General features: G+C 37.3%; 1 protein-coding gene across 1 annotated transcript; it reads right to left on the bottom strand.

The window, feature by feature from the left end:
• Positions 1-10,400: 10,400 nt before the first annotated feature.
• LOC108782463 (uncharacterized) lies at positions 10,401-11,840 on the bottom strand. The gene has a single exon (XM_018550743.1). It carries the CDS (start codon positions 11,838-11,840, stop codon positions 10,401-10,403), a length of 1,440 nt encoding a protein of 479 aa, XP_018406245.1.
• Positions 11,841-14,639: the final 2,799 nt, after the last annotated feature.

Genomic DNA, 14,639 nt, shown 5'->3' with positions numbered 1-14,639 from the left:
GGCACAGCATCCCGCTCGCTAAAAATGCCGTATATCCCAAATAGATGGGATATATATGACAACTAATTAAACAAACAATACAGGAGCAAAGCACTTGTATTTTGCTATACAAAATGCTTTACTATTGCTCTACACATATGTATTGCAAAATAACCACTAAGTCTTTTACACGCTCTATAATAATCATTTTATGTAGATTATAAATTATGATGGCACTACTTATTACAGTAAAAAATCGATTTAACTTGCAATAATTTCATTAATATTAACAGTAAAGAACTGAAATCATAACATAATACTAATATACCATAAAGGCATGTAACAAAGTAATTGACGGAAAATTATCCCCACTCCTTCTATTTTTTCTGACTTCTGCGGCGTATTTCCTGACGCGGCGTACATATCGGGTATACTAATTTTGTCCTTAATTTTAATAATATTCTGGAAAATTCCTTTTTATTAGATGTACAAATTAATTCTCGGCCTTTTTGATCAACTTGGACATTTATTTATAAAAACATAAATACAGTACCAAAATTATATCACCTTTTGGTTTTTTGGATATAACTTTCGTCAAAGAGCATCGAATACGCTCAAAATTTTATAGTAGATACCTGGTGGTAGGTACACTTTGCACATAAAGTGTACTTTAATTTGACGATGTATACCATGATTTTTGAATTTTTTATTGATTTTTGCAAAATCGCACTTTTGTGCTTTCTTTGTTTTTTGTGTCGCAGCAATTGTTCTTACGGTCTTAATCTAATTTTGGCAGCAAGTTCAGTGTTTTACATTATGGTAAAAATCCGTGGTCCTCGCGATATAGACGAATGACAGCAGAAAACTATCATAGAAGGTCGCAAACAAGGACAAACACACTAAGAGCTCGCACAACAATTTGGCATACCTAAATAGACGGTAACCAAATTGCTGAAGCGTTGGAAGGTCCAGGGAGGTTATGTCAAGAAGAAGAAAACCGGACGACCGCGTTGAACTACTTCTGTCACCGATCGCAACATCCTCCACATATCTCGCAGCAATCCACGTTTAACGGCACCAGATATTGCCAAAGAAATAATAATTTCTGAAGAGTCTGGTCCATCCGGTCCAGGAACCATACGTTATCGTCTGCAAGTTGCAGGACTACATAGATGGCGACCCGTAAAGAAGCCATTTATTTTCGCCAAGAACCGGAAGGCGCGAGTGGAATGGGCGAAAACCCATCGTAATTGGACACCTCAGCAGTGATCCTCCGTCGTTTGGAGCGACAAAAGTAAATTTTTATTATTTGGTACTGATGGAATAACATGGATTCGTCATCCTAAAGGTAAGCGCTTCGATCCCAAGTACCAACTTGCTACAATGAAACACGGAAGTGGTTTGGTCGTGGTGTGGGGTGCTTTCTCTACAAAGGGAATAGATTCCCTTCATCGGATCGACGGTACAATGGATCGAAAATATATATAGACATCCTCGAGAATGTGATGCTTCCGTACGCAAAGCGCTTCCTTGGTCGCGGCTTCATATATCAGCAAGACAATGATCCAAAGCATCGCGCGTCTGAAGTGAGGGAGTGGTTTCGGCGGCATCGAGTAACTCTTCTAGAGTGGCCAAGCCAATTACCTGATTTAAATATCATCGAACCGTTGTGGGATGAACTCCAGAGCACTGTTACTAGCGGGGCCGCATTTTCTCCCGCATGTTCATGCACGTGACCTCAACGTATCAAGTTCACAAAAATACGATTACCTTCAATTAAACTATTAAATTTTATATAGAAATACGTAATCATTAGGCTGGTAATCCTTCTTCTGTACCTTTATTTTCTAGTAGAGACATGACTGGTTCGCCGCGTATGCGCATGAAAACGCGGCACCGCTAGCAACACTGCTCCAGAGATGTTTGACTAGTAAACGAGCTACAAATACGACCGAAAAATTCGCCCAATTAGAGGAAGAATGGAAGAAGATACTTCAGTCGTCAATCTATGCATTTATCGATTCCATGCTCAGACGCTGTCGAGCTGTAATCGAGCTGTAATCAAGGGTTTTTGCAACAAAATATTAGAGTTGTACAATCTAAAGTGTGAATCTGTTGTTCGTTTTGAAGACATTTATTTTCATTATTGTAATTAAAACTTTATTTTAAAATTTAATGTTTTAGAGATTTTTTTTTTAAATAAAATTAATTTTTCACAAGTTGTGTTTTTATTATTTGTGATAAAAAGTTATATAATTCAGTAAATTATACCTATTATTAAAACATATTAAAATTTGATAGAGATCTGTACACTTTAAAAGAAATTATGCTTAAAAATCAAAAGGTGATATAATTTTGGTCGGTACTGTACAAACTCAATCTTCAAAGTAATCTCCCTCGCTATCTATACACTTTTTCCATTTCTCAGGCAATTACCGGATTCCAGATCGGAAAAATGGTGGCTTTGAATTAATGAATTCATCGGGGCTTTTTTCGATCTTTTGAACTGACTTGAATTGAGAATCAGTTAGATGATGTTGTAGGGCTCGAAATAGGTGATAATTCGAAGGGGCTAAGTCTGGAGAATATGCCACATGAGGGAGAATTTCCTAGTCTAAATCGGAGATGGTTTCCAGAGTGTTTTTTGCTGTATGAGGCCGGGTGTTATCCTGCAGCAGTATCACCTTCCTTTTTCCACTACCAGTAAATCGCCTTTTTTCATCAAGAGTATCATTTACAGGAATCAATTATTGTTAATAGAGCTCAGCAGTCACGACCTTATCGCAGCAACTCATAATGAATCACATTCTTCTGATCCTATCAAATGTATAGCAACACCTTTTTTGCATGGATGTTCAATTTGCGATGCTCGTTTTGACGGCTCACTTGGACGGACCCATAATTTTCGCCTCTTAAGATTCTTACAATATTCACATTTCATCACAAGTAACAGTTTTGTGCAAACAAATTTTTTTCTTGAATCTAGAGAGCAAAGGGGAAGCAGTATCGTGGCGTCTGCTTTTGTTTTCGGAAGTGAGTTTATGAGGAACCCATCGGGATTCCTTGCGAATTCTCTTTAGCTGTTTTAGGCGATAGGAAACTTTTTGCTGGGTTACTTCAAGCGTATTTGCAAGTTCTAATTCTCGCTTAAAATTTCCTCCAACTCCACGTTTTTCACTTTTTTTGGTTGACCAGAGCATTCACGGTCCTCAAGGTTGAAATTTCCCTCTCGAAACTATTGAAACCATTTTTTACACATACTGTACGATACAACATTCTCGCCCAAAGCTGAATAAATCATTTCTTTTGCCTCAGCCGCGTTTTTTTTTTTTAAGTTAAAACACGAAAAGGAAATAATGCCTCAAATGTTGCTTTCGAACGACATCGTGTTTACTTCTGATTTTTTAGATTATCTTCACAGGAGGATCAAGTATTTTATTTCATTTTAAAGTTAAAAAATGGCACTTCAAAATGATTACAGAGGAGGGAGGGAGTTCAATTTAAACGGGTTCTGAGATTGCTGAAAGGTAAGGGCCGAGAATTAATTTGTACACCTAATACTTTTATTTATTTATATTTTTTGTTGGAGCCGTAATAAATATATAGTTTGTTCATTTCCTGATTTAATGCATAGTGTCCAGCATCCTTGAATATCCTTAGATCCTGGAATTATATTAAAATTTTATGTAGCAGAGAACCATAATTTTTATGAGGAGAAAATATCATTTTTATTATCATAAGCGCTTTTATTATTGTCCGAGTGTCTGAATTCGTCAAAAAAAGATTAGAACGATGATGATCGGTAAAAAATAGTCTTTGTGTTTGGCAGCGAGTGATGCTAATATTTATTAGTTAGACGGACACTAACGGGTCCGTTTGTTGCGGTGTAAACAAAAACGATCGCCGATCTCCACGTTTTCGAAAGTATCAGAAAAGCGGAACCTGACGAACGGAATTAACGTGACGCGGCACATGATATAACATTCGTGCCACGTGTTAATAATAATATTTATCCCGACATCGGATTGTTTAAATGCTCGTGTAACGCGTTTAAACACGGTATCGTGAAATTCTGCAGAAATAACTTCATGGTCGTTCGACAAGAACTACCGTCGATTACTTTACGATCGTCTTTGTTTCATTTCTCGCGCCTAGACTAATTGGACAAACTTTATAGCTAAGGAACAAAACGTCAGTTGACATTTTTTTTTTCAGAAAAAGACTTGTCTCATCAAAACTTTGTCTTATCAGAACTTTAATTTATCATAAAATTACGAACTTGTGATAAATTACTGATCTTCGTGAATTTACTCCGAGTCAAAGTGAGATTTTCTGATAAACATTCTCAGTTAAACTTAAGCGAGATAATTTATTTGATTATCTAATAATTAAAGGAGCATTCACTGCTTCTCGGATATCTTGTATAGAGTTATGCAAATTAATTCTCAGCCCCTACCTTTCAACGATCTCAGAACCCGTTGAAGTTGAACTCCTTCCCCCCTCTGTAATTATTTTAAAGTGCCATCTTTTAGCTTTAAAATGAGGCAGGGCCGGAAACTCCTATGGTTTTCGCGTAGACAGTGTTTCAGCGCCTCTATAAATCGTACCCGGCCTTCGAGGAACTAAAATGCAATATGGCTGCCGCTCGCATGTGTCGCTTGCATATAGCTGTCGCTATTGCATGTTGTTCAAATACTTCTTGCTGCTCATGCAATTGCGTAGACACTTCTTGTCCATGATCTTCTGTGCATTCTACTTGTATACATGGAACAGCAATGTTTATGGTACAAATTCTTTGTTTTAAAACACAATTCTCTGATTTAAAACAATTTTCTACGGTAAAAACAAAAATTATATAGAAAATAATTTGTGTTCTTATAAGACGACGTCGAATCCACCATACGTTGTCTGTCAACGGTACTTCAAACTACTTTCCTATACTAACATTTTTATACGTTTGCATACTTCTGAAAGTATTCTTTCTTATTGGAATCATATATTATAAAAACTATTTAGTTCAAATGAGATAACGAAGAAGTGGCTTCCTTTTATTTATACATGATGAGAATTAAAATGTAATGTTGATTCATTAAAGTATTGCAATATCGTGTTACTAAATGTAAGTTGGATTGATATATTGATATATTAAATAAAAACATTGGCAACTCAAATTAAGTTGAATTTGACATAACAAATTTAACAGTGTAGATATTATTTTATCCTTTCTTAATATTCGATTAACAAAACAAAAATAATATTATATACCTGAATTTTTAAACGTACTCCTGAAGTATAAACGAACCGTGACAATATCTCGATTAAATTATTCGCGTCAAATTCAGCATTGCGGCAAACAAGATTCCTATATCGCCATGATCTCGTCATAGGTGGGAGCACTTGCATAATGCGTAACGTATAATGTATGAGAAAATGAATTAATTGAAGAGAGTTCATTCCCTTCCTTTCCATAAAATAAATTAAGGACTCTAATTGGTTGATTTTTCTAATGCTTTATGCAAAGGTCTGTGCTTTGGTGTATCTCTGCACGATATTTGTGCTTGCGAGGTACGTTAATGATGCGCGTTCGTAAGCAGCTTGCGGGGACCACACGAGGCATCTACTTCTCTGCTATCTATAGAGCGACCGTCACTATTAATACGAGCTATTAATAGAGGCAGATCGTTGTTGGACAGTTGGGCACAATTCTTGATACGATTCCGAGTCCCTTCGGAGAATTGCGTCGTGTTATTATCCGCGATAGCTAAATGCGACAATCGAGAATTTACCAATGTGCTTCTGGCTTCCCTCTCATCTAGTCGTCGTCTCTTTCGCTTGGCAGGCACTACCGAATGCGTACAAGTCGTCGCGTCGTTATGGTTCATCATCTTAATATGATGCGTTCGTGTTGCGTTTTTTTTTGTTTGTAAACCGCCTTTTTTTGTTTGCACTGTGGTGAAATTGCGACCGTACACTAGCTCGTCATATTAATATGCACCGTTATATCCTCTAATTTCCACCAACATTTTCGAAATACAAGGAGCAAAAATCTCTTTCTCATTATACACTGGCAACATTTTCTTTGTTACATTTTCTTTATGTAGCTATTTAAAAGCACGTTAGAAGAATATTACATTAGTAAGAAAAATGTAATAAATTTGGTTTTTCGTTATTTTTCTTTGGAGACAGACAATATTGTGCGTTCGAATGACAATGTTGTTGCGTAAGAACAACAAAAGATCTCTAAATAAAATCCCGGCTTTCTTGTGCTAAACAGAATTTATTGACGATTATGTTGTAACGCTTTCGCGCCGGCCAACAACAATTTGGACAAGATACCGAATCGTTTATCGGGTGAAACAAAGATTTTATATCCGACGTTATTCCAACATGTTTGTTCATCCTCGCACATCGCCAACGCATATCGACAATGCTGAGATCTTGCCCTTGATTCCGCTGTTGCGATGTACATTGTGCACAACTCGATGGCTATTTTAATGCGATGCATTCTTCGTTACGTATCGACGAAGTATAGCGAATTTCAAAATAGGATATCCAATACTTACTTTTTCTTTATAACATAAATCGATTATACTCGTTTATATCATCAAACAAAATCTGTTAATAAAAATGACTAACAATATGTACAGAGCACGAAGTTTATTTTCGTCTAAAAAAAACATTTCAAATTTCGCAAAATCCTGTCCTTATCATTATCTCGTACACTGTTAAATATATATATTAAGGAGCAATAGTAACGCAAACCCTTGAGTTAAGTACTTAACTAGGATTGCGTAACATTTTGTCATTTTTAACTTCCATATGTGTCAAAATGTAAATCAACCCATTTCTGTGATTAGTTTCAAATAGATATGTCAATATCGAGCAAAAATATTGGCTATATATGAATATATTCAGATATTTTAAAACTATCTGTATTCATTTCGAATAAATAGACATTATATCGAATATATCGCACAACGAATAGATTCAAAAAAAAACGTCACCTTCTTTTAGAACTTACAAACGAAAATATGTAATATTTGATATTTGATCATTTGATGGAGGAAACTATGAAAGACTCCGTTTATTTATAGTCCCAATTTCTATTCTCTATTACAAATTACAAACGAATGAAACTCCTTCCTTTATGTCACAATGTACCGATTACCGAATGCATTAAAAATTCCTGAAAGTATTCATAAAAATGGAGAGTGAATATGAATGGTAAAAAAATATCTAGTCAATATTTTATTTATAATTTTTTATTTTTTTATATCGAACAGCAAAAAATATCGAATATTCGATATTATCGAATAAAGATAAACATCCCTAGTTTCAAAGTATATATCGCTCATATTATTATGCATTTGCGGGATTATCACAAATTTCTCATACTAAACTTTCATAACTTTTTTTTTATTTCCAGGTAAAATTTCATGATTTCCCCCGATTTAATAATATTAAAAAATTTTTTGTATTTTTATCCTGATTTGAAAACCATCAAATATTTTATTGAAAAAATGATTTAATATATAGGTGCAAATAATTTTATTAATGTTGTTGATACACTGTCTTCCACATAGAGAGGGCATTCACGCAAAACTCACAACTACCGCAGTAATTTTTTTCATAAAGAATTTTGAAAAGATGTACTTTTGTGTTATTTTTAATGCTAAATGATGTAAAAATAAATAAATTATTTTTTTTTCCATTTAAAATAAAAATTCAAGAAAAATAAAAAGATCGTAAAATCCATATTCTTATTTGTTGGATATCCCTTACATAGTAAAAGACATGTCGTTCAGGGCACCTTTACAAAACATTACATCAAGTCAAAATTGTTTTTTCTTTTAGCGAAATGTTGAGCAACATTAATGTGATGTTCTCGCGTATGTCATCTCATATTTTCGTCCATTTATATTGATGCATTAAATTGCCAAATTTACTAAACATTTAATTTTTTATATATATTGTTATTTATAAATTAAAATAATATTATTTTGTCAGAAACTTACATGGAAGTGTTATGTGAAATATAATTGGAGATGTCGATAGCTGGCGCGTTATGCTTGAAAGTCCTCGTGACAAACATCAACTGATACATACAAAATCGCAAGAGAGAGGGAAGCAGCAAATCATAACAGATTAAAATGTAGAGGATCAAGAAGTACCGTGTCATTTTGTAAATTTAAGCCATTAATCTATTGTTTTATGTGAGTAACATTTCAGAAATCAGTCACTTTTGTAAAATCTTTTCCTCATCTAGAATCTTAACGTTTTCTTAATCAAATCCATGACAAGTTTCCAATCTTACTTCGTAATACGTGAAACGTATGCGTTATCATTTGTTTGCATCGGTGGTATAGAATAAAAAAATTTTTTTACACATTGGTATAATATTGCTCAAAAAAAGACAATTACAATTCAATGATTTATTTATCAGAACCTAAATTATTTGAATTCTTTAAAAGAGTCGTAATGGCCTTGAGAAATAAATAATAGATGTAAGAAGTAAACAAATTTAGTTAACTACTCAGTTACTTTCAAATAAAAAATGTCTATTTCCAAATCGGTAAAAAAATAAAAATTGTTTCTCTCTAGCGATTTTAAGTTATGACAGTTTTCGTATAAAACAAAAGGGATCCTTACTTTAATGCTCAATAAGGCTTGGTGAAATTTACCTGTCATGCTTATACCTTCAGAAGGCGAATTATGTTCGCTAAAAATCGTTGAGAAATTTGGAGCACGATAACGCGATAGATTATGCAAATAATATTGGTAACGCAAAAAAAGCGACTCTCTCGAATAACCCCAATAAATTACGCTATTCACCCTCGTAATCGACTTCCATGTTTATTTTCCGCGAGTAAAAACTAGAGTTTTATCATCTTATTTCGCACGGAATGATATGTAATCTGAAAGGAGACGTGCTCATATATCGTGAAAACATTATCCTATCAGTTATATTACCCTCCTGTCGCATCGCGCGTATATACAGGGTGTCCGTCCATAAGTGTCGGAACAAATATCTCGCAACTGGTTGAAGTTACAAGAAAGTTTAATGAGAGAGAGAGAGAGAGAGAGAGGGGGGGGGAGGGGGAGAGGGAGGAGAGGGAGAGAGGGGGAGGAGAAGGAGGGAAGGATTGATTGATTGATTAAACTTTATTTGTGTTCTGGCCAAGGGCTATAAACAATATACAATAAAATAACAGTAATATACTACAGTGTTGTGTAATTCGGGAGGATATGAGTGTGTAAATGAAAACGCAATACAATATTATTACACGCACGTGATTGGCGCAATATATGCTCTCTCTACGCATTGCTTGACTTAATACTACAACCATACAATTATGAGTTACAATTAATATTGGATTTGAGTGAGCACTATTTTAACAGTAATTATGTTCGTTTTTCTTCGGAGAGTAAATAATCATAATAGACTGATTTAAACCGAGATAACGATCCAGAATTTCGAATATCGGGGGGAATACTATTCCAATTTTCGATCGCTGCAAACCAGAATGATAGCTTGTATATATTGGTGCGGCAGATAGGAAGAATGAAGGCGGGTGAATGTCGGGTATTGCTGCGAGACTCGGTTCGCGCCTCGACAAATCGACGATAAAGGTATTCGGGTCTGGAAGTGCACAGCACTGAAAAGGCTAAACACCCCATAAAATAGGTTCGTCGTGAGCGTACGGATAGCCAATGAGCTGATTGTCGAAACGGAGCCAGTCTCGAATCGTAACGCAAACCGTAGACATACCTTAAGGCCGAGTTTTGAAGTCTTTGGAGTTTGCGATTCAGGTAGTCCGTGAGGTCGTTATATACCAAGCATGCATAATCGAAGTGTGAGATAACAAGTGAGTTCACTAATTGTAATTTAACCTGCGTCGGTATGGCTGAGCTGCGGAACTTCAAGCGATAAAGAGCGTGATGTACTTGTGTTGAGATTTGCGAAATGTGTCTATTCCATGTTAGATCGGATGATATATGAACGCCAAGATTTTTAACGGATTGTGAATAAGGGATAGTCGTTCCATCGATTGTAATGGGGGGTATGCTTGTCTGATGTACTACTGAGAGTTGCTGTCTAGAGCCGATAATTATTGCTTGAGTTTTGCTAGGATTAAGAACCAATCTATATTGGCGAGCCCATTCCACGAATAGTGCAATATTAGAATTCAATTGCGCAACCGTCTGCTCGATGCGATGTATCGGTGAAGATAAATAAAATTGCGTATCGTCCGCGAATAGAGTACACGAGTGACGGCAAAATCTGAGTCTCGCAAATAATGTGTTAATAAACATTATAAATAGTATTGGGCCCAAACTTGAGCCTTGAGGCACCCCTGATGTAGATGATATGAATGGAGATAGATTGCCTTCAGAGTCCATGATAGCTTGGGAGCGACCGGTCAGATATGAATGGAACCTTTCACAGCTCCGTCATCGAATCCGTGGTCCCTTAATATACATAGTAATAAAGTGTGATCGAGCATGTCGAACGCCTTAGTGAAGTCGAAGAAAACGACGAAAGTAACCGACCCTTGCTCAATGCTGTGACGTACATAATCTAGCAGATTTAGTAGTGCGGTCTGCGTGCTGTGGTTCTTGCGAAATCCAGATTCTTGTAGATTCAGAAGGTTGTTGTTTTCGAGATATATTGAGACTTGTTGGGCAATCATTGCATCGAGGGGTTTGGCGAGATGTGGTAGATTTGCCACCGGTCTGGTTTGATTAGGGTTCGCAGGAACGGGTGTTTTATTGAGAGGAACTACAAGACAGCGCTTCCAATCATCCGGATATTTACCTGTGATGATGGAAGAATTGTAGATTGATGTTAGGTACGGTGTTATTTCCGGTAATGAGTCCTTTAGATACACTAATTGTATTCCGTCGAGGCTACGGCCCTTGGCCTTTGGCAACGATCTTCGTAAGGCGTCGGTGACCTGTTCGGCAGACAGGGTAGCAAGAGTGAAGGTTGATGTAACAGCGGATGGCCAATGAGATAGAATGGCAATGAGTGACTCGTCGGAGCAAGAAGGATACGCTGTCGTGATGGTAGTGTAATACTCATTGAGTTCAGATGCGGAGAAGTATTGCAAGGCAGATTGGGATCGTGACTCAAGTAACCCCATTCGTCGTAGAAAAGCCCATATCTTTACTGGCTCGGTCATATTTGCAACAGACTTTGACATATATTCTTCTTTGGCATTTCGCATTAATATTTTAAGCCTAGATCTCAACGCTCGATACTCGTCGAATAATCTTTGGCTACCCGTACGTCTGGTAATACGATACGCGCGATCACGATTCTTAATTTGTAATTTAATGCTATCGCTCAGCCATGGTGTTGGTGGGCGGACAGTAGTTATCATACGCAACGGAGCATGTCTTCCTAAGGCAGATAAAATTGCATCATTAAAGATTGATAAAACGTTGTTCGTTGACGGATTTGAATATTCAGACGTTTGTGTAAAATAAGTAGTAGTGGCAAGTACGTTGAGAATATCCGCATTTAGTAATGAAATATTTACGGGTGGATCATCTCGACGAAATTTGTATGTGATTTTTAAGAGATCATGGCCGACTGCAAAAGGTACATCAGATTGCGAAAATTCGGTTACTTTATGTTCGGCGTCGGTAATAATAACATCTATCTGAGTATCTGAAAAACGAGTATGATGTGTTGCGGAGTGTGGCACAAGAAATAACGAGTGTTCCGATATGAAGTTGCGAAGGAATTGTGATTCGAAAGAATTTTCGAGGAGATTACAATTTAAATCGCCCATCACAATAATATTTGTATAATTTGACGAGTACTGCTGCAGCTTCTGTATAAATTCGGTGAACATTAGGCCTCCTGGGCGACGATAAATAACCGCCACTAGCATTGGAGATGAGTTTCGTGTCGAATTTCGCGACGTAATATTTAAAATCAAAAATTCAGGGCTGCTAATATCGTCTCCAGAAGAGCTATCGAGTACTTTAGCAATTAACGTGCTATGGACGTAGCAGTCCACTCCACCGCCTTGAATATAACGCGAATTAATGCTGGACTTAATACTACGATCTTTTCTTAAGAAACTATAATTACAAATGTGTTAACGCATTCATTTGGCACTAACGGAGTGAACCAAGTTTCGGTAATCGCAAAAACATGAATCTTTTGGTCGCTTAAGACGGTTTCGACAGTCTCGAAATGCGCGCGCAGCGAATTAACATTAGCGTGCGCGACGATTAACGACTTCCGCAGTGTTTCAGCGCGGGGATTGATCGGGTTCAGTCAGATTAACTTATTTAAATCGCTATTTGTAACGATCTGGATTACGAGACTACTTTCGTCTTTGAGCACAAAAATCTGTTCGCCGCGATGCCATACGTGGGTGTAATTTGTTTCGCGTGCCCTCAGGCGTGTCGCCTTTAGCAGATTATACGTAGGTTTCGACATCATGTCATTGATGAAAATTATGCTGGGATTTACATTTGGCCGCAATTCGGGAATAATATCTGCAGTCGTTATTCTTCCTTTTTTTCGCTTGCAGCCGATAATGTGATCGCGAATAACTACCGATTTTAAGGTAACGACAATCGAATAATAGGTTTTTTGGTTTTCGCTCGGATTTGTTACCGGATCACCCGCCACTTGGTCGCGATGCGTCGAAACGATTCGACGAATACACAGTATATCAGACGAAAGACCAGCGACATTTAGTTTTAACATGACGCGGCGGACAATCTCCTCGTCGACGACATTGGCGTTCGCAGGTATTCCCGTTATGACAATATCAGAGTTTGGCTGCGCATATGAGTGCAAGTCCTTGAATGCTTGCAGTTCGGATGCGTTTGCACGACAAGCTGCAGAATTTTCATTGACTGTAACTGTCAAGTTATCGATGCGCGATGACAAAGCTTGGACTGCCTGCCAACCAGCCGTACACATTTGCATGATACGCGCCATTTGTTGAGAAGTATCAAGAGTACTCCAATCTGGTGGCAATGCAGGGAGAGAGGCGGGAGTGGCAGGGGGAAACGTTCCATCATTGCTCATGTTCACGGTAATAGATGCGGGAGAAATTAAACTATTTGGCATGTACGAATCTGCGGTGACGAAAGGGAGGGGAGTGGGTACGAGTAAGGTAAGTGACGGTGATCGAATCGAACTATGGTAGGGAGACACAGAAGGTGAGCTGCTCGGAGGCGGGGAAGAGACGGGTGAGAGAGGAAAAGGTAAACAAGCTCTTATGGAAGTCGATGTGTGCATATTTTCGACCTGTGTATTAGTCCAGTCATTATGTACATAAAAATGGGTTAAAAAAGAAAAAATTGGAAGCAGCAATTTTTTTCTTGGGGGGTCTCAGGGATGTCAAGAAAAGCTTAACTTGAAGTTTTCGACCTCTGTTTCCCGGTTGGCTTTTTTGCTACAGTTAAAAACACAAAAAAAAATGGTTTTTTCGTAATAACTCGGGTTCTAATCAATTTAAAAGGTCGTTATTAGGCCCATTTTAAAGGTTTTTTTATGCTCTTCAATTTTTATCATATAATATTTTGTCGTGCGACCGATATTTTTCGAAAAAAAAAAGGAAATATAAAAAAAATAAAAAAAAATAAAAAAGGAATTGTTCGTTTTTTAATTCTCTACAACTTCTTCTCAAGTCACTTTTACATTTTCCGTTGAGAATACCGAGTAAAAAGCAAAAAACAAAAAAAAACTTATTTTCAGTACAAAAATCGCGATAAATCGTTCGATATCTCGAAAAATATCGGTCGCACGACAAAATATTATATGACAAAAATTGAAGAGCATAAAAAAACCTTTAAAATGGGCCTAATAACGACCTTTTAAGTTGATTAGAACCTGAGTTATTGCGAAAAAACCATTTTTTTGGTGTTTTTAACTGTAGCAAAAAAGCCAACCGGGAAACAGAGGTCGAAAACTTCAAGTTAAGCTTTTCTTGACATCCCTGAGACCCCCCAAAAAGAAAATTGCTGCTTCCAATTTTTTCTTTTTTAAATGTACATAATGACTGGACTATATGACTAAACTCGGGAAGAAGATACGCGAGCGAACGAAAACAACAATTCGATTGCGGCTTATTTTTGATATATTCTCGTGCACAACTTGGATGAAAGAATCGCAAGCATGTAGAACACGTGTAACTGTCAACTACCAACTTTTTGCATTTGTTGCATTTAGTTGATGTGCTTGTAGCTGTCGCACAGAGTTTCCTTGGACGATTGTAAGACATATACGGCACAAATAGACGACCGACCTGATTGGACGAGATGCGGGCGACGCTCTGAGGCTCGCTTCTGCGGGACACTTAATTGGCCCACATGCGGATGACGTACTAGCGACAGCAAAACGTCGTGGGTCACGTGACGAATTTTCAGGTGTCGAGTACCGAACTCCAACCGGCGAAAAACTTGCCGATATTTTCGCAAATGTCCGGAAGATGGGCTCGGAAAATGCACAATCCAGAAGCGATTCTGATCCGAGACCCTTCCTGGACGAGATTCTGTATGAGTAGAGCTCCCAACAAGGAATGTTAGCAAGATTTTTAGATGAAAGTACGGAGTTCAGAAAAACACGTGTGTTCTACTCACCGACAGCAGAGAGAGAGAGAGAGAGAGAGAGAGAGAGAGAGAGAGAG

This window comes from Cyphomyrmex costatus, unplaced genomic scaffold (genome assembly GCF_001594065.2).
Source record: "Cyphomyrmex costatus isolate MS0001 unplaced genomic scaffold, Ccosl1.0 scaffold1270, whole genome shotgun sequence".
Lineage (NCBI taxonomy): Eukaryota > Metazoa > Arthropoda > Insecta > Hymenoptera > Formicidae > Cyphomyrmex > Cyphomyrmex costatus.
The sequence above is the reverse complement of the archived record's forward strand: the minus strand, read 5'-3'. Positions and strand labels throughout refer to the sequence as shown.

Coding starts and splice junctions, on each gene's coding strand:
- LOC108782463 (XM_018550743.1), bottom strand. CDS start 11,840: ATGTTCACCGAATTTATACAGAAGCTGCAGCAGTACTCGTCAAATTAT.